General features: G+C 39.3%; 1 protein-coding gene across 1 annotated transcript in view; it reads right to left on the minus strand.

Annotated features, from left to right (window-relative positions):
- Positions 1-22899, minus strand: part of SMAD3 (SMAD family member 3) — a 159183-nt gene extending 136284 nt beyond the window's left edge. Inside the window, exon 1 of the mRNA XM_031955335.1 lies at positions 22481-22899. Coding sequence (XP_031811195.1) covers positions 22481-22686 — 206 coding nt within the window. The 5' untranslated portion in view covers positions 22687-22899. The remainder of the gene's footprint in view (positions 1-22480) is intronic.
- Between the last annotated feature and the right edge of the window lie 347 nt (positions 22900-23246).

Below are 23246 nucleotides of genomic sequence, written 5' to 3' on the forward strand. Positions count from 1 at the left end.
GCCAGACATAGCAATATTTTTTTAAATTAAAGTCTATTCCCCAAAGAGATGGTGGAGCTTGGGGGACAAGTGACGCATGGATTGCAACTGCTTCAGCCAAATTGTAAAGCTACTGCAAATAACTTGGAAAAACTCCTTTTACTAGCCTTGAGATGAATGCCAAGTGTTCTCAGCCAGCCCAGTTTCTCCTATATTAATTAATAGCTAAATGAAAGCATTAGACCACAAACACAGTAAGGAATTTTTCTGGAATAGATAAGTTGGAGGTTCACTACCAGGCCATCATGACATAAGTGCTCTGTACTTACGTAAGATACTAGAAGAAGACAGGTAAACAATATGCAGACTAACTAAACATTTTTCTTTTCCACCAAATATTTCTGGAATCTTCATTTTCCCCTCCAAAGTGAGACTGTTTGAGAAAAATCTACCCCAAATTCAAAGCATCCAGGAAATGCAAAAAATACTCAATACAAATTTTCAATGCAAGCATTTTAAAAGCTAGAATATTGAAAGAGCGCTTTGAGAGGAAGGACACCCTTAAACTAAACACTTTAAGATTCCTTCCCCTCCCCCATTTCACCAACTCCAGCAAGTTTCGTCATCACTTTGCAAACAGGAAAGTGAAACTGCAAAGGGCAGCAGGATGGTGTTGGGAGGACTGGTTACAGACAGTCATAGAAACCAGGTGTTCTTTTACTCTTTCTAAGCCACCCTCCTTCTACCCTCTCCTTCCCCCCATCTGTCTTGGAATGCTTCTTCAAGATCTGTCCCATAGTACAGAAAAGCTCAAAATCCCATCCCTTAAATACATTATGATTTTAAATACCTAGGACTAGAATCTGGGGCCAATGTTATGGTTTTAGCAGTTTGAATGAATAAAGGGGAACTTCTTAGAAGAAAGCCTCTTTCTTCAATGTTGCCTTTTTAATTGGAATCACGGCAAAATTTCCAAATCCCTTTGAACTAGATTTGAAAACCTAAGCCAGGATAGGGGGAAAGGGTTTTGTTCTCTATCCACAATTTTGCATGTAATCTCACATTGTAATGTCTCATATGTTAGTTACGGGATTATGGGATGTTGCAGTGGAATTGAGCCTCAGAGTTCACTTGGTACATCCCATTCTTAGCAAGCAAAAACACAGCTCTGGAGCCAGAAGATCTATGTTTAAACCCTGATCGATTCTTACTATTTGAGTGACCTTAGGGAACTAACTTCATTGGTCCTTGGAAAAAGTTAGATTAAATGATCCAGGAGGTCCCAGTCAATCCTACATATATGATCTAGCTAGATGCTAGATAGAATGGGAAAAGGAGGAAGGGAACCCATCAGGTTATTACAGTAATCTAAATATGAAATGATGGGGTAGGTATAAACAGAAATAGGAAGTGAGAAGAAAGAGGACCATCCAAAGAGTATATCCACATTTCTCAATCATCTTTCACAAAGCTTAGGGCATAACTATACTGTAAACTCCTCAAAGGCCCTGATGTTGATTTAATCTAAAGTCTCTATCTTTCCCCCAAGTCATCGTAGTAGGAATCTAGTAAATGTTTATTAAATTGACCTGAAAGAGATGACGTGTGCTTTTGTTTTTGTTCAGTCATGTCTGACTCTGTGACCTCATTGAGGTTTTCTTGGCAAGGAGATTGGAGTGGTTTGCCATTTCGTTCTCCAGATCATTCTACAGATGGGGAAACTGAAGCAAATAGAGTTAAGTGATTTGCCCAAGATCACTCAGCTAGTAAGTATCTGAGGCCAGATTTGAACTCAGAAAAATAAGTCTTCGTGATTCCAGGACTGGTACCCGATTCACTGTGTCCCCTAGCTGCCCTAGTGACCTGTCCAAATGATGCCTAAATAAGTTCATCCTAACCATTCACTGCACCCCTCTTCACTCTCCTACGCACATGCATACCCCCACATACCTCCTTTCTATCTATAGAAAAGGAGGAAATGTTAACTCTTCTATTTATATAATGAGGCAAGATCAACAAAAGGTGGCAGTTTCAGCACCACAGTAAAAGCTGAAATACTCCAAAGGATGGACAACTTCAGTGCCAATTTATAGTCTACTTTACTTCTAACTGCAGTCTTTAGTTCCTCTAGCCTCCTGTGGGAGTTCAAAATGGTCTATTCAGCTATGTGGTTGTACAGTACATTGTAAAAAGACATTTCTTTAAAAAGTAATACACACAGAGAGAAATAGGTATACAATGAAAAATGACATTCATTATGGACTGCACTCACTTTTCCTTTTTTTTTTTTTTTTTTGTTTGTTTGTTTGTTTTTGAGGAGAAGGAGGACAATGGTGTGTATTTGAAGCAAAACAACATTCAGGTCCCAAGATCACAGAAGGGATTTCAGAGCTCCTAGTCTAACCCCCTCATTTTACAATGAATGAACTGAAAAAGTTAGTTGTTCAAGATTACACAAAGTTAGTAAGCAGCAGGGTTTAAGAGTAAAACAGATTCCTTGACTCATTCCAAGGTACGAAAGGGCTTTGAGAAAAATAATCTTTTAGAACTGCAAATAAAATTTTGGCTTTGAAGGGGCAGAGGAGCAAGATGAGGAAGGCAAAGATGGAAAGGGTAAAGAAAAAAAAGAATGAAATAGGCAAGGCTTTACCAATTTTTGTGAATTCAACTGGAATAAGAGGAGTTTTTTGGGGTCGTATGCAGGTTCTTTTAATTACAGGGTACAAGCTATCCACAAGCCCCATTGGTGTGTTCCACTCACTTACCACAATCATAACAAAGGTCAATGCACATGTTGTAATGGAGTTGGGGGAGGGAAAGAGGATGACAAGAACTTGGGGCAAGTGGTTTAGTAACAGCATAAGAGGGGTGGGAATGGGGGCAGGGTTAATTGCTTTTGTTTTTCTTCCTTCCTCTGCACTTTCCAAAATTCTTTGCAGGGCAAGAGTCCAATAAACTTTCACTGCTTACTCTGCCAAAAAAACGTTAGGGGGACTACAGCTTGGATAAAAATAATGTTTTTTTTTAAATTAAAATAGACAAATCAACTTAAACAATCTGTCATTCTAACATGAAGAAAGTCAGTGTTGATTATTAATTTAACTCAGCATTTATTAAGCACCTGCTGTTTACAAGAGCACTGTACCAGTCACTGGAGTGAAGGACAAAGTTCAAATAAAGATACAGTTACTGATCTCATATTTATTTCCATTTCATTGGGGGAAAAGGTATACCATAACTAATGACACATGACTCCCCTGAGAACTCTACATTCCAGACAAACTCATTATTTCCCTGTACACAATCTGCATCCCCAGCTTCGGTGTTTTTGAGGCCCCATGCCTAAAATGCTCTCTCTTCAGCTCCATACTGCCAGGAAATCAATTCCAGCTCTAGGATTGTTCTTCAACAGGCCTGCTCTGAGTCTTCCATTTTTAGAGGTACCACTCACCTCAAATCCAAAAAACTATTTATCTTGTATATATCCCATATGCATTTATCTGTGAACATGCTATATCCTTCAGTAAAATAGAAATTCTCTAAGACTGACTACTGAGACAGTTTTATATGTATACTCCAGTATCGAGTAGAGTGTCTTAGAAATGCTGTCCAGTTGTATCTGACTCTTCGAGACCCCTTTGGGGTTTCCTTGGCAAAGATATTGGAATGGTTTTCCATTTCCTTTCCCAGCTTATTTTACAGATGAGAAAACTGAGGCAAACAGAGCTAGGTGATTTGCCCAGGGTCACACATAGTAAGGGTCCAAGGTCAGATCTGAACTTAGATCTGACTCCTGGCCTGGAGCTCTATTCACTGAGCTATTCAGCTGCCCAGTTCAACACAAAACAGGATTTTAAAAGCTTGCTAGTCACTTGATACATTTATTTGATAACTGTAGCAATAAGTCACATTTATGTAACACTTAAAGGTGAATAACATATGGCTGTTTATTAGAATAAATAAAATATTATGTGAGATCAGAAAATTTTAAAAGTTACTAAGGAAATCAAGAAAGGCTTCAAGGGAAAACTAGTGGAAGAGGAGGCAGAAGTACTGGCCAATAAGGGCCCAGTTCTTAACGCAAACTTGGATTTGTCCTTGCTGGTGGATTATATGGAAGATGCAAAGATACTTCTTGCCTAGTTCCAATTCAATAACTGTATAATGACAAAGTAACTTCCAATTGGTTACAGGATTAGAACTGATGTTTCAGGAGGCACTGATGCAGAACAGAGCTCACAAACAAAAAAAGGAAAGCCTGGAGATTTCTTAGTGTCTCTTCCTTCAGGGTATCAAGAGAAACAGAATTCTAGGAGGCACTGGATGGAGGGCAAGAGTGACTGCTCTATACCCACCTGGCTACCATATGCCCATTAGCACATCATGCTGCTGCTTCTTCTTCTTCTTCTTCTTCTTTTTTTTTTTTTTTTTTTTTTTTTTTTTTTTTGCATTTAGTCTTTCCTGAGCTTAGGTGGATCAGCATGCTGAGATGAAATTGTCCAAATGGTGACCTTGTGAGTTTAGAAGACCCTAGGATTCTATCAGAGATAGCAGAAATCCCACCACTGATCAGAGATAGTAACAGAGTCCCGTAGAATATTATCAGTGGATAGGGAAGTGCTAGGAAAATGATGAGATCAGAAACCTGAAAATAGCTTTGGAGAGTGCAAACCTTGAAGAGAGGAAGATAGTTGGACTACGGACTCTAGAAAGGCACTGATACTCAAGGTCTAGAAGAAAGTCACATTTAAGGGGAACTTTAAGAAGAAGACACAATGGGAAAAAGCAACTTCTTGGACCAAAAATTAAGAGGTATCTCTTTGCCACATGTGTTCTTTATATTTATATATCACTACCATTTTACTCTAAATATGAGCCTACTTTACCCAGGCCCTTGTATGTTGAAAGGGAGAAAGGCCTCAGTGTGGGAGAGGGAAAGGCTGTTTCTGGGTCAAATGTCATTACTTATTTATGCCATTTTGGAAAGCTATATAGGTCTGGCTGATAATCAATAGGGAGGGATTCACCAATAAGGGCTCATTAGGACCTGCACTAGAAACCTCTAGAATGCTGAAGAAGTATAATAAACATTTCCTTCTGGATACCTGGTCTTCCAATGGGAGTTGGAATTGGGGAAGTGCTCCTATCTACCCAAAACTATTAGTGTATCATCTGAATTGGACATAGAGATGGGTAGAACATTAAAAGGCATAGGAGACAGGCTGAACAGGGAAGGAAGAACATTCTAGGCATAAAACAAAGTCAAAACAAAGCACAAATAGGGGGAGGGAAAGAGCATTCCACCACTATGAAAGCAGAATATCTTGACAAGATAGAATGATAGCTTACTGAACTCTGTCAGGAAGCCACTGAAGATTTCTGTGCAAAAACTCTCACCCTTCTTTGCAGAGACAGGGCATTATTAATGTAGAATACTGTAGATATCATAAGACTCAAATGATGTATTAGTTTTGATGAACTGCTTTTTTCCCTCTTTTTCTTAATTTTTTTGTTAGAATGTTTTTGTTTGAGTAGCTCCCTGAGAAAAGGGTGAAGAAAATGATATATTAGGAAATGAAGATGATATTAAAACAAAAAATCAATACAAATTTTAAAATAACTTTTTAAAATCTTATTTTGTAGACCAGTGATATGATGAGATATGAGTCATACCAATTTCATCTGCTAAATACTTAAAGTGGTCTTTACTTCTTTTTCAGAGAGATTGAATGGATTTGGATACATGGGAATTCCACATTAAGGGCATACCCTTAAGATACAAAAAATTTTACCTCCTTCCTCCCATGGTATTAGAGGAAGAAGAATAGGAGACCAGTTGTCAGAATCAGATCTCAGATCTCTGAGTTCTAGTTCCAGTTTGGACACTTACTAGCTATGTCTATATGTCAAATCATTTAAATCTGTGTTTCCTTTTCCTCATAGCCAAGCTTCCTAAATCCCTAACAATTGGGACTATTCAAAAATGGAATAAGCTACTGGGACTGGATGGAATAAGGTAATGAATTCCCTAGTACTAGAGGCCAGATGACCACTTACCAGGGATGATAGAGGAATTTCAGGATTTGGAAAATGACTGGATTAGGCTTTAGAAATATCCTCTAGCATTTTATATAACTTAGTTTGGTAATTACATGTCATTACCCACTTAAGTCACAGGAATATTTTGAGGATTAGATGCAATAACAAATAAAAAGAGCTTTGAAAAAAATCAAAAAGCACTTACAAGTGCAAACTAAATTAGAGTAAAACAACTCACTCTATACCTGCCTGCACCAATAGACCAGCAATCAGTCAATTCGAATTTATTGTATGCCAGGCACTATGCTATTTAAGTATGGGGCAGCAGCCTCAGATTATAAAATGCTAAGAGCTTAGCACATTTCTATGCTAGACATAATACAGCAATCAAAATGAAGAGAACTGCCAGGGAAATTTGTATTAGGAAATCTCAACTCCAATTTGGAGAAATGAGTTTTCAGGTAGAAATTTAGTTTCCATGGATTACAGCATCAGCATCAAACATTTATTAAATACCTTAACTACCTGCAGGGAGGGTAGATAGGTAATATAGAGTACTGGACCTGGAGTTAATAGGATCTGAGTTAAAATCTGACCTTAGACATTTACTAGCCATGTGACCCCAAATGGGAGAGGGAAGGTCATGATATGAAGATTGGGATTAATTCATTAAACATTTATTAAGCACCTCCGGAAGTTATGATCTCTGAAGACAAAAAAACAGTCAATTCCTTCAAGAAGTTTATAATTCTACTAGAAGAGCTTAGATTCTCTCTCAGATAGAAGACAGCCCTTAAAATCTAGTTAGGGAGACAATTCTAACCTGTAACAATCAACAGCCACATCTTTCTGAGACAGCTCAAACCTATCTGTAAGGATAAACTGCAACATGGAGTTTTTAAAGGAAATTTATTGGAAAAACATAGGGCTAATGCTAAGACTCAACACCTGCCATCCTAAAGCAGCTTGTAGAGTCTAGCTACCTTTCTCTGTTCACAAAAGCTCATTTATCCCAGATTAACTGCAAGATTAGTGCTGTTGGTGTTTAACATTTTGTTGTTGTTCAGTTGCATATAACACTTCAAGACCCCATTTGGGTTTTATTTTGGCAGAGATACTAGATTGGTTGCCATTTCCTTCTCCAAATCATTTTACAGATGGGGAAACAGAGGCAAATAAGGTTAAATGATTTCCCCAAGATCACACAGCTGGTACGTGTCTGAGGCCAGATTTGAACTCTTCAAGAAGATAAATCTTCCCAATTCCAGATGCAATACTCTGTGCACCATGGTGCCACCTAGCTGCCCCTGTTTGACTTTAACAGATTTCAAAGACCATGAAATAAGTCAAAAAAGTTTTTCTCTTCATCACCGAAGACCCCTGATATATTAAAGTAATTATTCTCAAGAACCTTAGCAATTAACCTAAGCATTCTCACTAATAATGGCATACTTTTTGTATGCAAAAATGAGGTTTTTTAACTGGTGGTAAACTGACTGTTTTTTAGCATTTCCTCCAATTATTTTAAAACATGACTGAGCAGTTTGTGGAATTCCCCAGCTGAAAAAGGAATCCAAGATACAACAAAAACTCCCAACAAGGTCTATGTCTACTCCTAGACCTGGAATTTCATTTGTATAAGGGTTTCCCAGTTAGGAAGCCTCCTTGACTAAAGCAGATTCAGAATTATTCAACACCTTAATCTTAAAGAATAGTGTGGGAAACTGAGAGATTAAGCTATTTGCCCTGGGAACATACTATCAGTCTTTAAATATGTGTCATCGCCGGTATTTGAACTCAGACTAGATCATTATCCATTAAAACTTGATGCTTCTTTGTCTAAATATTTGTGATTGTGAACCAGATATTTCAGCAACAATACAAAATGGAAGAATGAGATTTTAAGGCTTGAATCTCATAGTGAGTCAGCAGCATTGACTAAAATTCACTGGATAATTGTCCAATTCTCTCCTTCATTTTTTATTGGTATTTTAAATATCTATCTTCATCTCCTAGTAATAAGTCATTCATTTTATTTGTTAGTGATTTGCCCAGAATCACACAAGTAGTGTTAGAGGGAGAATCTGACCTCATGAAGAAGAATCCACTTCAGATCCAGTTCAATGCTCTATCTACTGAGTCACCTAGTTGCTCTCAAAAACTATCAAGGTTCAAATCTGGATCTAGTGAGCCAAAGATGAAAAAACAATCAAGGTTGTTGTAAGGATAAAATGGAATATTTGTGAATTATTTTTTGCACATAGTAGGTGCTACATAAAAATGTTAGTAATTATTAAAAGTTATGATTGAGATGAACTAATCTCTCCAGAAATTCTGGAAGTCCAACTACACAAACCCAACATATTCTAACTATTTCTTCTTTGCTACAGAAACAATGACCTCCAGCCATACCAATATCCTAGAGGTCGGGATCAAAGTTACATGCACAATGCAAATTAAATCCTGGAAAATAAGAGAATACTGCATTGACCAGAATGGCTAGTCAAAAACCTGATGAAAGCATGTGTTTCTTCTCTTAAAACTTAAAAACATGGGCAGCGACAGCAACATAAAAACATGACTCATGGCATTTCTCCTTCTGAATCCTTAACAATCCTCCTCCCCCTTGGTGGTACTGATTCATAAAAGTTTGTTTTCAATACATTTATTTTTAGTCACCTGAACAATTAAAGAAAGGATGGGTGGAGGTGGTGGGGGTTAGGAGTAGGGGTAGAATAGAGGGCAGTGCCAGCTAAGAATTTGTATTGTTTCCCTTTCAATATTTTGATTGGACCCTCTTTTTTGCAAGTTAACACTTTAATCATATTAATTTAACAAACAGGCATTTAGCACTTACTGTTTGCAAAGCAATGTATGGACCAGCAGGAACACCTTCACACCAACAAGCCCATCAACCTAATTTCAGGTCCCTAGAAACTACTCTTGAAATGTGAGGCTTTGTTTCCCTCTAGGGTTTTCTGGGTTTTTGTGTGTGTGTGTGTGTTTTTCCCCCTTAGCTGTGGTGTTTGAATATTGATAAATGGTAACAGCCTTGGGGAAGGGGAAGGGGTAGACCTAGGAACTGGCAAAGTTGTGGTTGTTGTTATTTGCTTTTAAATTAAAGGACTAAGCAAGATCCAGTTGCTTTCACTCCATACCACACCTCTCTAGGAGAACCAGTTTTTTAGTCAAATATTCATGGGGGAAGAGAACATCTATGAAGGGGAGGAAAAAAGCCCACAGCAGGGAAGGTTCTAATCAAAAGGAAAAACCTGATTTCCATCATAAGCCCCTGCTTTCAGCCACTTGTAAGGACTCAAAAAGTTCTTCCTGGCTCAATTATTCTCTCTTTGGTTTCAGCCCAAAGGTGATTTTTAAGGGAAAAAATGCCTTTGGGCATTTTTCAGTTCTGACAGGATAAAAACAGACTTAAAAAAAAACATACCCAAAAAGCATTACTTTTTTTTTTTTTTTTTTTTTGAAGTTCAGTAAAAATGGTTATACTGAAAACTACAACTTGGCAGGGAAGTAACTCATGATGTCACTCACTCCTCTGCTAGTTGTGGAAGCAGAGTGACTGGGTCTGCAAGCCAGCACCAGGCCTAAAGGACCAACTCTAAAACACCACCGTTTACAATCAGTGGACTACAAAGCATTTTGGACAATAAGGCTGGCAGATCTACCCAGCAAGAGTTGCAGGATACAGGAAAAGTGAAGACTTCTGGGGGAAATTTTACCTTTTACATTTCCTCACTGATGTTTAAACTTATAACCTTCATGCTGCCTCACAAAAGGCCAGTGCTTACGCAAGAAAATATAGCATTTCTTTATATAGATACATGAAAATAAATAAAGGAAGTGCTCTTGGTAAACTTTTTCACATGTGTATTCTTTTCTTCCAAATGTATTCTCTATGATGTCTGTCTCACATTTAACCATGTGGGGCATTAGTGGGTCATTAGTTAAAAAAAAAAAAAAAAAGCCCTCAGTTTTTTAAGACAAAAAACTGCAAGAAAAAGACAAAGCTCATTTTTCCATGTTCTGCTAGCAATCAGAGGGAGTTGAACATTCCATTATAAAGTAAAATCTAATTAAGAGTAATAAGGAGAGGGAACACTGGGAAAGAACAATCTGAATTCTCTGAAAATCGACTTATAGTGCTATCATTTCTTTCTTTTTTAAATAATAGCCTTTTATTTTATACAGTTCTATCATTTCAAGAACACATTAATTTGCTCTAGATTGTTTCTAAATGGAGGTATTATCTGGGCGTGGTAACCCCATATTCTTTACAGGGAGGAGAGAGGCTAAGGTCAATCACTTCAGCCCAGGAATTCTGAGCTTTTAGCTTGGTGAAAATCGATGACATGTCTGCTCAAAGTCTAGCACCCATACAGTGAGCTCCCTGGGATCTGTCATCCATCAGGCTGCATAAGAAGGAGTAAGACAGTTTAGGTCACAAAAAGAGAATAAAATGGAGATTCCATTTTAACATCCAGAACTAGTGTTTCTCAGCAGAATATTACTAGACTTTAGAACCTCCTGGGAATTAATTGTTTTAGACGCAATTTTTCCAGATAGCAGAGGGCTTGCCTTTCTAAGCATCAAGCCTCTTTGTGTGAAAACCTTTCTGAAGTATGTTACATATTTCTCTGCCATCTTTAAAAAATAGAATGTAATTTAATTTTTTCTTGATGACTCAGGAGTATTAAAAATAAATTAGGATGATACTGTTTTAAAGATCTGCAATGCATAAGTACTCTCTAGGAGTTCAGGTTATAATTTCTCCATACCTTAAACTATTAGTAGACAGTTTCCTGAATCACTTTGGTTAAAGGAATTTGTCGCTTGATAAGCTTCCATGCTCATCAGCAATGGGGATCAGGCCGTGAATGGCTGAAATACATCCAGCCTAGATGAGATAAGGAGTTTCACTGTTGTGGCTGTTCTTCCCCAGTTACATTTGGGAGATTTCTTGACAAAGGCAAATGAATAGATTGACAAAGATAATGAAGTGGTTTGCCATTTCCTTCTCCTGCTTAATTACAGATGAGGAAATTGAGAGGATTAAATGACTTGGCCAGGGTCATACAGCTAGTATCTGGGATTAGATTTGAACTAAATCTTCCTAATTCCAGGCCTGAAACTCTAGATAGACGTTGCATTACCAAACTGTCTATGAGATGGAGGGACTCAATTTCAAGCAGAGAGAGGGACAAAGATACAGTGAGACAGAACAGAGACAGAGAAAAACAAAGACAGAAACAAAGAGAAAGACACAGACCTAGAGACAGAGACAAACAAAGAGATGGAGAAAGAGAGAGAGGGAGAGAGGAGGAAGAGGAGGGGGAAGAGGAGGAGAAAGAGGAGGAGAGAGAAAAAGAGTTATATAAATATATACATACATATAAATAAGTGTATGTATATTTATATATGTATGTGTGTATGTGTATAAAACAAATTAAGCTTATAGATCCTTTAATGATTAAGAATTATTTGCAAATTAGCTGAAAAGCTGCTTACGTATAAATCATCACATCTCAAATCCTTGAAAATAAGTTTTTTTAAAGTATTTTTAGTAGTCTTCTGAAATCCTATTACACAATTAATTTACTTCTTTAGCTAGTGTACATTAAAAAGTTGTTACACAAACCTCAGCCTGTTTTATCTGTATCTATCTGAACTAAAGACAGCTTCTACTGTGTTTCCATTTTGTATGATTCAAAAAGATGATGGTAGATATCTAACTGAAAAAAAATATGTTTAATAAAAGCTCACCTATCCCTGACCTCAGTGAGGACCAGGAAACAAACAAAAGATCTCTGAATGACCAAAGTAGAAGTCATAAAATATGCACACTTCATTCATAGGAAAGGACCCACAGTCCTTACCCTGGCTCAGAGTGGCTTTATTCTTATTTTATCTACAATTTGAGCCAGCTTAATTAACTGGTTTCTAAGACCTTCAATTGGGATTTGAAGCCCAAACTACTGCTGAGAAGGGGGAGGGGATAGGGGGTGAGAAGGAAAAGCTACCACCAGCAGGCAGAATGACAACAGGGAAAAGTAACAACTGACACATTCACAGCAAGGGAAGAGATGGAAAAACTATAAAAAGCAGATTACAGCTCAAAAAACACAGGCTTCTAGAGATCTTTTAGAATGCAAGCAAATTTCTAAACATAGATCTTGGGGACTGTATTAAGGCACAATCAAATGATGTCATTGTGGTAAAGGGGGAAGGACCATGGCACTTGGAGTTAGGATGTTTATTTTCAAATCCTAAATTTGCTATTTATTAGCTATATAACTATGAGAATGTCACTTATCTACTCTGTGCCTCAATTTCGCCATAAATTAGATGGAAAATAACACCTAAATTTCAGGATTGTTTTAAGTACAAGATAATATATGTAAAGCACTTTGCAACCAATCTAAAGGGTTTGATATAAATTTCTTCACTGAAATCCTACTCTATTAGAACATTACCTTGGGTTCTCCAAGTTTTTTCCAGCAGAGAAGTTTCTGGCAGGTCCTCCAATGCTGGAAAGGATTTGAGTAAAAATGTGGTAATAAAATGTATGCTTTTTAAACCCATGTCCTAGTTAAGTTTTGAAAAGCTCATCACCAGAGAATGGAATTATCAAGCGACAAATTCCTTTAACCAAAGTGATTCAGGAAACTGTCTACTAATAGTTTAAGGTATGGAGAAATTATAACCTGAACTCCTAGAGAGTACTTATGCATTGCAGATCTTTAAAACAGTATCATCCTAATTTATTTTTAATACTCCTGAGTCATCAAGAAAAAATTAAATTACATTCTATTTTTTAAAGATGGCAGAGAAATATGTAACATACTTCAGAAAGGTTTTCACACAAAGAGGCTTGATGCTTAGAAAGGCAAGCCCTCTGCTATCTGGAAAAATTGCGTCTAAAACAATTAATTCCCAGGAGGTTCTAAAGTCTAGTAATATTCTGCTGAGAAACACTAGTTCTGGATGTTACTTTCAGCAGGGGCCTCAAATAATAAACATTGACTTCTGCCATGCATCTTACATCATGATTTCTACCATATATTTGTCATCTCTAAAAACTGTTAATCTTTTAAGATCCAAGGTTATTATCAGGTCCCAATGAATCGTTTTCTCTCTTTTTATTTTAAGCAAGCCCTCTCAACATTAAGAAGTAAACTGAACTACTTTTCCTTCTTTTCAGAAGTGAGGGACTCCAAGTGTGAAACATTGAATATATGATTACATTCAAGCTGATATGTTTGTTAGAAAGGATGGATGGCTCACTGGTTACATAGGCAGGAGTGAGAGAAATTCATAAAGATGGTTCTATGAAAACAAAAGAATAGTAAGAAATTTTTAAAAGAAATTGCATTGTTTCAATCCCTCCTCAGCTTTCTCCCAACCAGGCCAGCTAACGGAAGCATAATTTTTAGTACCTAGGAAGGGTTTTACGAGTTAGTTAAAGGTTTTCTTTGGCATGAAAACATAGCATGTAATAGTTATGATTTTAAAAAAATGGAAAAAAAAATCACTCTTTTTCTGAGATCTTTGTTCAAACATCTGGAAGAGCCAAACAAAGTGATACAAGCCTATACTCTGATACCTAGGAGACTGAAACTGGTAGATCATGTGATCTTGAGAGTTATGAGTTGCAGTGGACTAAGATATCTACACTAAGCTGGCTAAAAAGGGGCAAGTTCAGAGCAGTTCAAAGCTTCCTGGATCACCATCAGTGGGCCTTTAAGTGGTTGCAGCACTTCCAGCCTGAGATAGCGCAATCACCAAAAAAAAAAAAAAAAAAAAAAAAAAAAAAAAAGTAATAATAATCAAATAAGGTAGAAATTACTAGAGACATCCTCCCTAAACCCCCCTCCCTAGCAATATCAATTATTCCCTGGGATCATTTGTACTTGAGATGTGCTCAATGAACCTGCAGCTGAAGAAACAAGAAAACTGCCCATAGCAACAGAATTACCAGGCACTTCTTTGCAGTCAAGTTGGTACAAGAGGATGCTTAAGCAAGTAGATGTTACAGCCAATCCACCTTGTTCTGCTCAGTTACAATCAAAAAGGAGGATTTCTTCTGCCTTTACTAGCTGTCTTTTTGAGTATGTTCTCTTCCCTACTAACCAATAAAATGTGTGTGGATAGGGGTAAGGTATGAGTTGGGGGTGGGGAAGACAGTTACACAAGTACATCAAAGGAGGCAAGGACAAAAGTTAATTAGGACTATTCATGAGCCTTGTTGAATGGGAATACTGCATTCCAACCTTGGAGAATTTAATTGCATAGGGGGAGGTGAGGAAGAATAAGATAACTGGGGAATAAAATCTGATTTCAATTTAATTCCAGCACTGCTTGGTCCTATTTATTTCATAGAGGATCTCATGCAGAATAATGCCATTACTGTGCATCAAATGGCATTAGAATCTCCTAATAAATTAACAAGTGAAAATTAATGGTCGCTCAGTCCATTAAATCTTGTTAATTTTATTTCACTTATAATAATACAGCAATCACAAGTTTACATTATTAAACCAATATTTATTTTTAAAGGACTCATTTTAATTGAATTTCTGATGTGGCAAGCCTGAATCAGATTCTTTGATTCCATCAACATTTTTTATTTCTCATCACAACTAAATGACTACTATATTTGTGGACTGCCAAAAATAAGTTACTTCAAAATTAATGTTCTAGTAAAGAAGTCTTTTTTTTCCTTTTGAGACTTATTAGAACTGGGGTAAGAATCTCACATGTTTTAAAAGCATATTTAAGATTTCTCTTTCCTCAATGAGAGCCTTGAACTTGGAATGTATGTTATTGCAAATAAAATAATGTATAAATATGAAAAAATATATAAAGGAAGATGAAAAACTAAAACACAGAATTGTGAAATACAGTACAAATACATCATTCCTCAGAATCTCTGTCATGGCTCTGTTATTTTTTTGGTCTAAAAATATTTTTAAAGTTATCAGGTACAGCCAGTAATGCTTTACTTGAAATTTCGAAAGAAGACACAAAAGTTCTATTTTAAAATCACACACATTTTGCTAATTATTACTATTCCCTCTATGTTTATTCAAATGAATTGAGGTGAGGATGTCACCTTCCTTACAAACTCAGATCAGCTGCCAACACATAAAAAAATTTACCTAAATATCAGAACAACTTGTTGAAATCAAATTTTTGCTAGCTCACAATTGGTGTCACTTTTGTTTTCAGGTGACTTCTCATGCCACAGGGAAGACACAACGATGAAAAAAAAAAATTCTCCTTTTTTTCTCCTTTGATTACTGCTTTATTAGAGTCTTGAGAAACCTTTCCAGCTTCAGATAATCATAAGTCTAAATAGTTTGGAAAGAAAAGTGACCTTATGGCATGCTTTACTTACTTAATAGTACTTTAACTCTGTACTTTCCAATTAAAACCTTGATGCTGTTTTCCAAATAATTTTCTCTTCTTGAAAAGAACAAAAGAAAGCTTGCATTCAGCTAAAGGAAGCACAACTGACAACCACGGTGAGGAATATGAGATCTGTCTTATTCTCTCTGGTAAGATCTAAAAAATTAGACACTAGGCACCAATCCCTCAAAGTACAAACATTCTTTGCTGACTTTCAGGAGAGGAAGGGAGAGGTTAGTAGTAATGAGGAGAGGGGCATCTCTCATCCCTGAGACACTGTAAAATCAGCAACCCACTGATTACAGGAGAAATTCTGGTTGAATTCCTATGACAGTTAACACATTAAACTCATAAGCATTGTGCAAACAGCCCAACTGGCATATACCAGCAGCCTAATAGATTCCAAGTTCTGGGGCAAATGAGGTTTGGCTACAAAAACCTGAAAGACTTAAGGTGATAATCAATCAGTAAGTGTCTTGGAGTCACCAGTGGCAAGAGTGGAGAGCCTGGAGTCAGGAAGATTCATCTTCCTGAGCTCAAATTTATTATCAGACATTACTAGCCATGTAACCCTGGGTAAGTCACTTAACCCTTTTAACCAGTTTCCTTTTCTGCAAAATGAGCTAGAGAAAAAAAAAAAACATAAAACCACTCCAGTATTTTTGTCAAGAAAATCTCAAATGGGGTCATGGAGAATTGGACACAAAGGAACAATAGCATGTAGCTACTTTGTGCCAAGCACTGTACTAAACTCCTGGGATACCCAAACAAACAAACAAACAAAAAATGGCAGTCTCTGCCCTCAAGAAACTTACAATCTAATGGAGGCATTAATATTTGGTTGTAGACCTGAACTCTCTTGCTTTTCTAATTCTAACCTATTCCAGTCATCAGGTAAAAACACAGTGTGCTACAGAAAGAAGGGAAATGAACTAGGAAGCAAATCAGGAGGCAGGGAGAGAGAGTCTCTGATCTGAAACATAGTAGCAAGTCAGCCTTAAAACTATTCACTTTGTCACTCAAGTTTAGTCTACTAACAATATTTGAGCTACCTACCTCACAGGATGGGCATGAGTATTAAATGATGAGGCTAACAGAAATTTATGTAGTATTTTAAGTTTGCAAAGCACTTCATATATTATGTTATGGTTGATGGTGTATGTGTGTGTGTGTGTATATATATATATATATATATATATATATATATAGTATTATTATTTTTGTTTGGTAGCAAGGACTCCGAGGCTGATAACCTCTGTTAAGTGACTTGCCCACAGTCACCTATCTAAGGAAAGCACTTTGTAACTGTGATGCGCCACAGAAAACATAGGCTGCAATTACTAAGGCACAACTTTCTTCCCTCCAGGGCTTTCGATGGTGTTTATCCCTTTGTGGTTTAGAAAGGCAGAGATAGCAAACTCCACTGACAGTCAAGAAGTGGGACTCAAGCCTAAAACTTACTGGTGAGGATGATACTCTAGGGATGAAATTAGAAAGAGGAAGGCACTAAGTAAAGCCTGGTAAATCAGTCCTTACTCAAGTACACTCTGGCTCTTCCTGCTCTTCCTCTTTTTCCTCCACCTCATCACCATCATCAATAGCATTAATATAATACTTGAAGGCTTAGAAAGAAATTTGCAAATGCCAACTCTGTTTATCTTCACAACTCTGGGAGGTGGGTATTACTGTCATCTGTCTGCAGACAAAAGCTAAGGGATTTGCCCAGGACCACACATTTAAGTATCTGAGACTGGATTTGAATTCAGGTCTCCCTGATTCCCTGACTCTAGATCTCCCTAACTCCCTGATGCAAAGCTCCATAAACCATGGCACCACCTAGATGTCAAACCATAAACTTTGTTGGTTGTTCAAATGTGCCCTACTCTATGACATCATTTTACAGGCAGATTCTGGAATGGTCTACCATTTCCTTCTCCAGCTCAGTTTACAGATGGGGAAACTGAGGCAAAAAGATTAAATAACTTGTCCAGAGTCATACAGCTGGTAAATGTCTGAAGCTGGATTTGAACTCAGGTCTTCCTGACTCCAGGCCTGGCATTCTATCCATTGTGCCATCAAGATGCTTCAGTATAAACATAGGAGGGGACTAATAGAATAAAGGAAGTAAGGACTTGTGTTCTTTTTTTAACTCCCTGAGGGAAGAATGGACTGGTAAACTTATGGATTTGGAAGGTCTTAGTAATAGAACTATAGAGCTAGAAGAGAACCCAGAAGTCATCTAGATTATTTTATAAAGGGAAAGAGGTCCAAAGAAATTATTTGCCCAAGAATCCACAGGTCAATAAATAGTAGAGCCAGCTTTGCAATCAACAACCAATGTCCTCAAACTCCAGATTGAATGTCCACTGCATCAGGCTCCTTGGTGAACATAGCTGAAGGAACAGGAGGCTTAACTGAAAGTGCACCTTAAGGGAGGTGCTGATTTGCAGTGCAGGACTCATTCCTTCCACCAAAGGAAGTACTGTCATCAAAAAGTGCCCATACTCTGGAATTACAAACAACCACAATCTGACACTGCACACTTGATCAGTAACTCTGGAGCTTTTACATAGAATTCACTTCTCCAAACCAGAAATGCTACTGATAAAGATGCCAGATTCTCTCTTAAAAGGCAGCCATCTTCTCTCTACTTCACGTTGCTCCCATCATCTCTGAGCAAGAGGAAGGATATGGTCTCAGGTTATAAGGTTCTCAAATTCAGGAACATCTGTGTTCTGTCCTGCCCCAACACCTGCTGGTGAGTTATCCTGGGCAAAGTCATGGCCTTTCCATGCATGCAATTTTCTGAGATGCATTTGAGGAACAGTTGCTAATCCACTTTGAAAAAGGCATTTTTCTCACAAAGGATATTCCATCTCCCATCTCCTTTGCACAACTGTCCAGCATGCCTGGAATGTAACCCTTCCTCCACCTCACACAACTCATCTTTTCCTTAAGATGCATCCCAGGCACTGTTTTTTGCAGGAACCTTTCCTTATCTCCTCTACCTCAGCCAAAATGACTTTAGCTTAAAAGGCCAAAGTCTCTCACTGCACCCAGGGCCATCTCCAGTAATCCTGATCTATATCTTGCCACTGGAATCAGATGGCTCTGGAAGGGAAAGTGAAGCAGGTGACCTTGCACAATCCTCCCTCACTTAAATCCAAGTCATGGCATCACCTCCCTGATGTTGTGATCCTCTTCAAGAACAAAGGACAAGCCACAACAACAATACAGCTAGTGACTTCTCTCCCAAATTCTCATTTTTTATGAAAATGAGTCTTCCTAATTCCAAGACTGAAACTCTAGTCACTGTGCCTCTTAGCAGCCCTTAAAATGACCAATACTAGCTATAATTATTAGTTATTATTATGAAACTGGAAAATATGCAAAGAACACCATGATTGAATTAAGGAGAAAAAAAGGGCTCAAAGCCTCCAACATTTACTATTTATATAACCATGAGCAAGCTTGTTATAGTTTATGTCTCAGTTCCCTCATCCATAAAATGGGGATAATAATATTGAAAGAGATAAAAGTGCAGTACCTACAAGATGTCAGGATGACCTGAATTTAAATCTTGTCTTGAACACTCATATGTAACTCTGAGCATATCACTCTACTTCTATCTGCCTCAGTTTTTTCTTCTGTAAAATGGAGATAATAATAGTACCTACCTCCCAGGGTTGCTGGGAACATAAAAAGAGATAATATATGTAAATCATTCTACAAATCTTAAAAGTATGATATAAATGTACTAATTATTATTATTATCTTCACAAGATATAAGGTACTTTCAAAATTTTAAAGTTTTATGCAATCTGATTGTTTCTTCCGATCTGTCACTCAGACCATACTATATCCTTAGACTGTGAGGATATGCTGAAAAAGACTTCTCAAAAATGTGAGCAACTCTGGAACAGGGGTCAAAAGAGCTAGTTTCTAATTTTAACTCTCCCACTAACTAGTGATGTCACTTAGAGAAAGTTACCTTCCATTTCTAAGTCTCAAGATCCTAGTCTATAAAATGAGATTTCTTTGGATGATTCCTAAAACCATTTCAAATGCCAGTATTTTGTAATTCCCTAACAATGCCCCATACCCAATCAGGGGATTAGGTGTTATTTCCTTCCATTTACTTCTCCAGACTTCAGTGGTGAGGGCAGACAATTTGACAAGTTGCATGCAGATTCAGGTTAATGCAGGGCTATGGCAGACATGCTGCTATCATTAAATCTGTAGCCAATTACCTCCATTTTTAATTTTCTACCCACAACCAACACAGCAGTGCTGTCTTATGAAACAAAGGAACCCAGAGGTTCAGGCACAAGATGCTGGCATGAAAATCCCATATTTCTGGAGCACATAACAATCTTAATTCCAAAGAGCAGTGCCTGGGGAGAGATGGGGAAATACAACTCTGCCTCCCTAGGAGAGCTTTCCATACCAATCAAAGATACAAATTCAGGACAGGATTTTCCCAGGAGTCTTCTTGAGATTAGAGGATAGATAATGGCTGAGCTCTTAGAATTCCAAAAACCATTTTAGCCACATCAACTTCCTCTTACCAGAGCAGAGATTCTGGACCTTTTGTGCCTCATAGACTACTTGGTCAGTCTGAAGTCTATGGAAACATTCCCAAGATAATGTTTTTAAATACATGAAATAAAATACATAGAAATACAAATAAATAAAATACAAAGAAAATGAACTGTGCTGAAATACAACTATCAAAAAAAAAAAAAAAAAAAGGGTCACAGACTCCACATTAAGAATTCCTCAGACCTGGAAGATACTTGATGTCCCAATATCAATGTTGTTTAGAACGGTCAACTACAATAAGAGATTTTCCTCAACCTATAATAACAAGACAACTAACTTCACTAACTTCTCACAGTGTCAAGAAAAATCAGTGGCACAAGGTGGTTTCAGAAACCAAAAGTTAAATGACAACAAGGTACATAAATTGTTACTTTCTAGGAATCCTAGCATCTCCTCCATTGTCTACACTTATAGCAGAAGCTGTGGGTGATACCAAGAAGAGTGAGCCATCCCCTTGTCTTCAATACATCCTGATCAGATAAGTGGGTGGGTACTATCTATCTTCCTTGAAGAAGTAATTACCCAGGGGTCCTGGAAATAACAGAATCTGGGACTGAATTGCATGTCTTGCCCTCTATCAAACCATGCCTACCTATTTTTTTAATCATTGCTGACCCCTAGATCTACAGTAAAACACTAAGCTCTAAAAGCATATATCCTCATTTCCCCTTGATAGGCTATATTTGCCAAAAAAAAAAAAAAAAAAAAAAAATCAAAGTATGAACTTCATCGGTATTTCCAAATGAGGGCTGCTTCACATGAACAGATGCAGCATTGTGAAGACTGACCCCTGTGTTAAGACAGCCTGGGATAAATACGAAGGCTTTGTCAGTCTCCTTCACAGCTGCTCCAAGGCAGGTGGTGGTGTGAGGATATATCCTTGGGATTGAGTGGCCCTGAGCTGATGTGGACACTGGAGTCCTCTGCTGGCCAAGCCCAAGGAAGCCCAGGTAACCTGGGTTAAATCAGAGTCTGGGATAGACCCAGTCAAGAGCAAATCCCCAGAGTTCCTTCAGAACAGAACTGATCTTAGAAGGGGAGAATGGAAAGGGAAAAAGATGCATAAATGGCTCCCCTGTCTGTGAATTATTCCTCCACCTCCACCCCTCCTCCCTCTCCAATTTACCAAAAAACCACTGAGTTCAGCCAAACCTCTAGGGAGTCAAGGCAAGTCATTGACCCTTTCTATAAGCCATCTGTGAAATCCCTCCCCATCTTCCAGTCATGGGGATTCTGTGAGCATAAAAGAGGATAAACAGATGGGAAGGTGCTTTAGAAATAAAGGCACTATAGGAATGCATGAGATTAGCTGAGGCCTACTTTGCAGACATCTTTATCATCAGAACTACTCCACTTCTACAGAGTACTAAAGAGTTCTGCACCAACCTAAACCCTGCTAAAAAGAGAAGCACAGAAATCACCCCCCACCTGAGGACTGGCTACTGACGTGGGGGGCGGGGGGGGGGGGGGGGGGGGAGGAGGAGAAGGGGAGGGAGAGGTCTTCACAGTTGGTCCTGAGACTTTGGAGAGAAAAAGAAACAAGTCTAATACTAACTGCTCTCTTCTAGAAAGTCAATGCATTTATCTCAGCTGTACGTGTGCAGGAGTGGAGGGAGTGTGGGGAGTGGGGAAGGAAAAAACTGGCAGAATTGAATCTAAAAATACTCTTAAAAAAAAACAAAAAAAAACCCTAATCCCAAATGCAAAGAGAGAGCGAGAGAAGGAATCTGTCAATCACGCGGGTCCAGGCTTCTCACCCACAACCCTAGCCCTGGCAGGCCCTCCCTTAGCTGTGCGGACTGCATTCCTTGGAGGGGGGGCGGGCAGGGGGAAGAAAAGACGGAAGGGAAAGAAAAAGGAGGGGAGGAAGAAACAGAAAGACAGACAGAACCACCTATACTAGTGCTGGGAGCTAAGGCCGAGATCGCGCTGCGCTGCTGGGGAGGAGGGGCGCTCCATCTAGCCGGGCTAAACAAAGCCGGAGCCCCAAACAAACTTCGAACCCGTACTCGCCCACCTCTATCCCCCTACAGCCCGGGAAAGAATGCCCCGCGCTCCACCAGCCAGTCAGGACCCCCGCCCCTCTCGTCCACCACTAGTCCCCCAATTCTTTTCTCCCGGGCTGGTTTGGGCCGCGTGGAAACTCTAGTTTCCATCTTTGCAGAGGTGGTTTTGTTTAGGTACCTTGCCCCCGCCCCACCCCCACCCCCAACACTCTCTCTCTCTCTCACACACACACACACACACACACACACACACACACGATCTCACTCACTCACGACCGAGTCCTAGATCGCTCCCACTTTCCCCGTTTCAAACACACACACACACACACACACAACGGGGCCAGGCCCGGGAGTGAGGAGCAGCCGCCGCCCGTGCCCATGCCGGTGCCCGTGCCCTGCTCTGGCTCTGGCGTCGGTACCTCCGACCTCACCTGGGGATGGTGATGCATTTGGTGTTGATGTTCTGCGTGGTGATAGCCTTCTCCAGCTCATCCAGCTGCCCGGTCTTCTTTAGCTTTTTGACCAGGCTTTTGACCGCCTTCTCGCACCACTTCTCTTCTTGCCCGTTCTGCTCGCCTTTCTTCCAGCCCAGGAGGCGCTTCACGATCGGGGGGGTGAAGGGCAGGATGGAAGACATGGTGGAGGTGGGCAGGAGAGGCTCCCCCCGAAGGGGGAGGCAGGCAGGCACACCGAAAAGACTGGGATCCCGGGAGCGTCCGGCCGTGGCCAGCCAAACTTCGCTCCAACTCCTAGCTCGACTCCCGGCGAACTTTCCTTCCCGACCTCGGCGCTGCAAACCTCGGGGCCCGCGGGTGGCCTGAGCTCTGCCGCCCTCCTCCTCCTCCCTGTGCACTCAAGGGAAAGAGTGAAGGAGGGAGGAAGGGAAAAGGGAGTCCAGGCTGTGGTATAGTGGAAGGGCCACGAAAGCAGCAGCGGCAACAGCAATAACAGCAGCAGCAGCAGCAGCAGCAGCGAAAGAAGAAAAAAGTTTGTGTTTCCGCACGGTGTGGCTGTTTGGGTGCCGCCTCTGGGAAGAAAAGTCCAGCCCACGAATCAAAGTTTGTTCTACTTGCTCGCTTTGATGCGCAGATCCCTCCGCCTTCGTGGCCTCCCCTCCCCTCGGCTCCCAGATTTCTTTCGCCCCCTCCCCTCCCTTTCCCCTTTTTCCCTCCAGGCCTCGGTGTGTGCGCTCAGGCT

The sequence above is a fragment of the Sarcophilus harrisii genome, chromosome 2 (assembly GCF_902635505.1).
Source record: "Sarcophilus harrisii chromosome 2, mSarHar1.11, whole genome shotgun sequence".
NCBI classification, from domain to species: Eukaryota; Metazoa; Chordata; class Mammalia; order Dasyuromorphia; family Dasyuridae; genus Sarcophilus; species Sarcophilus harrisii.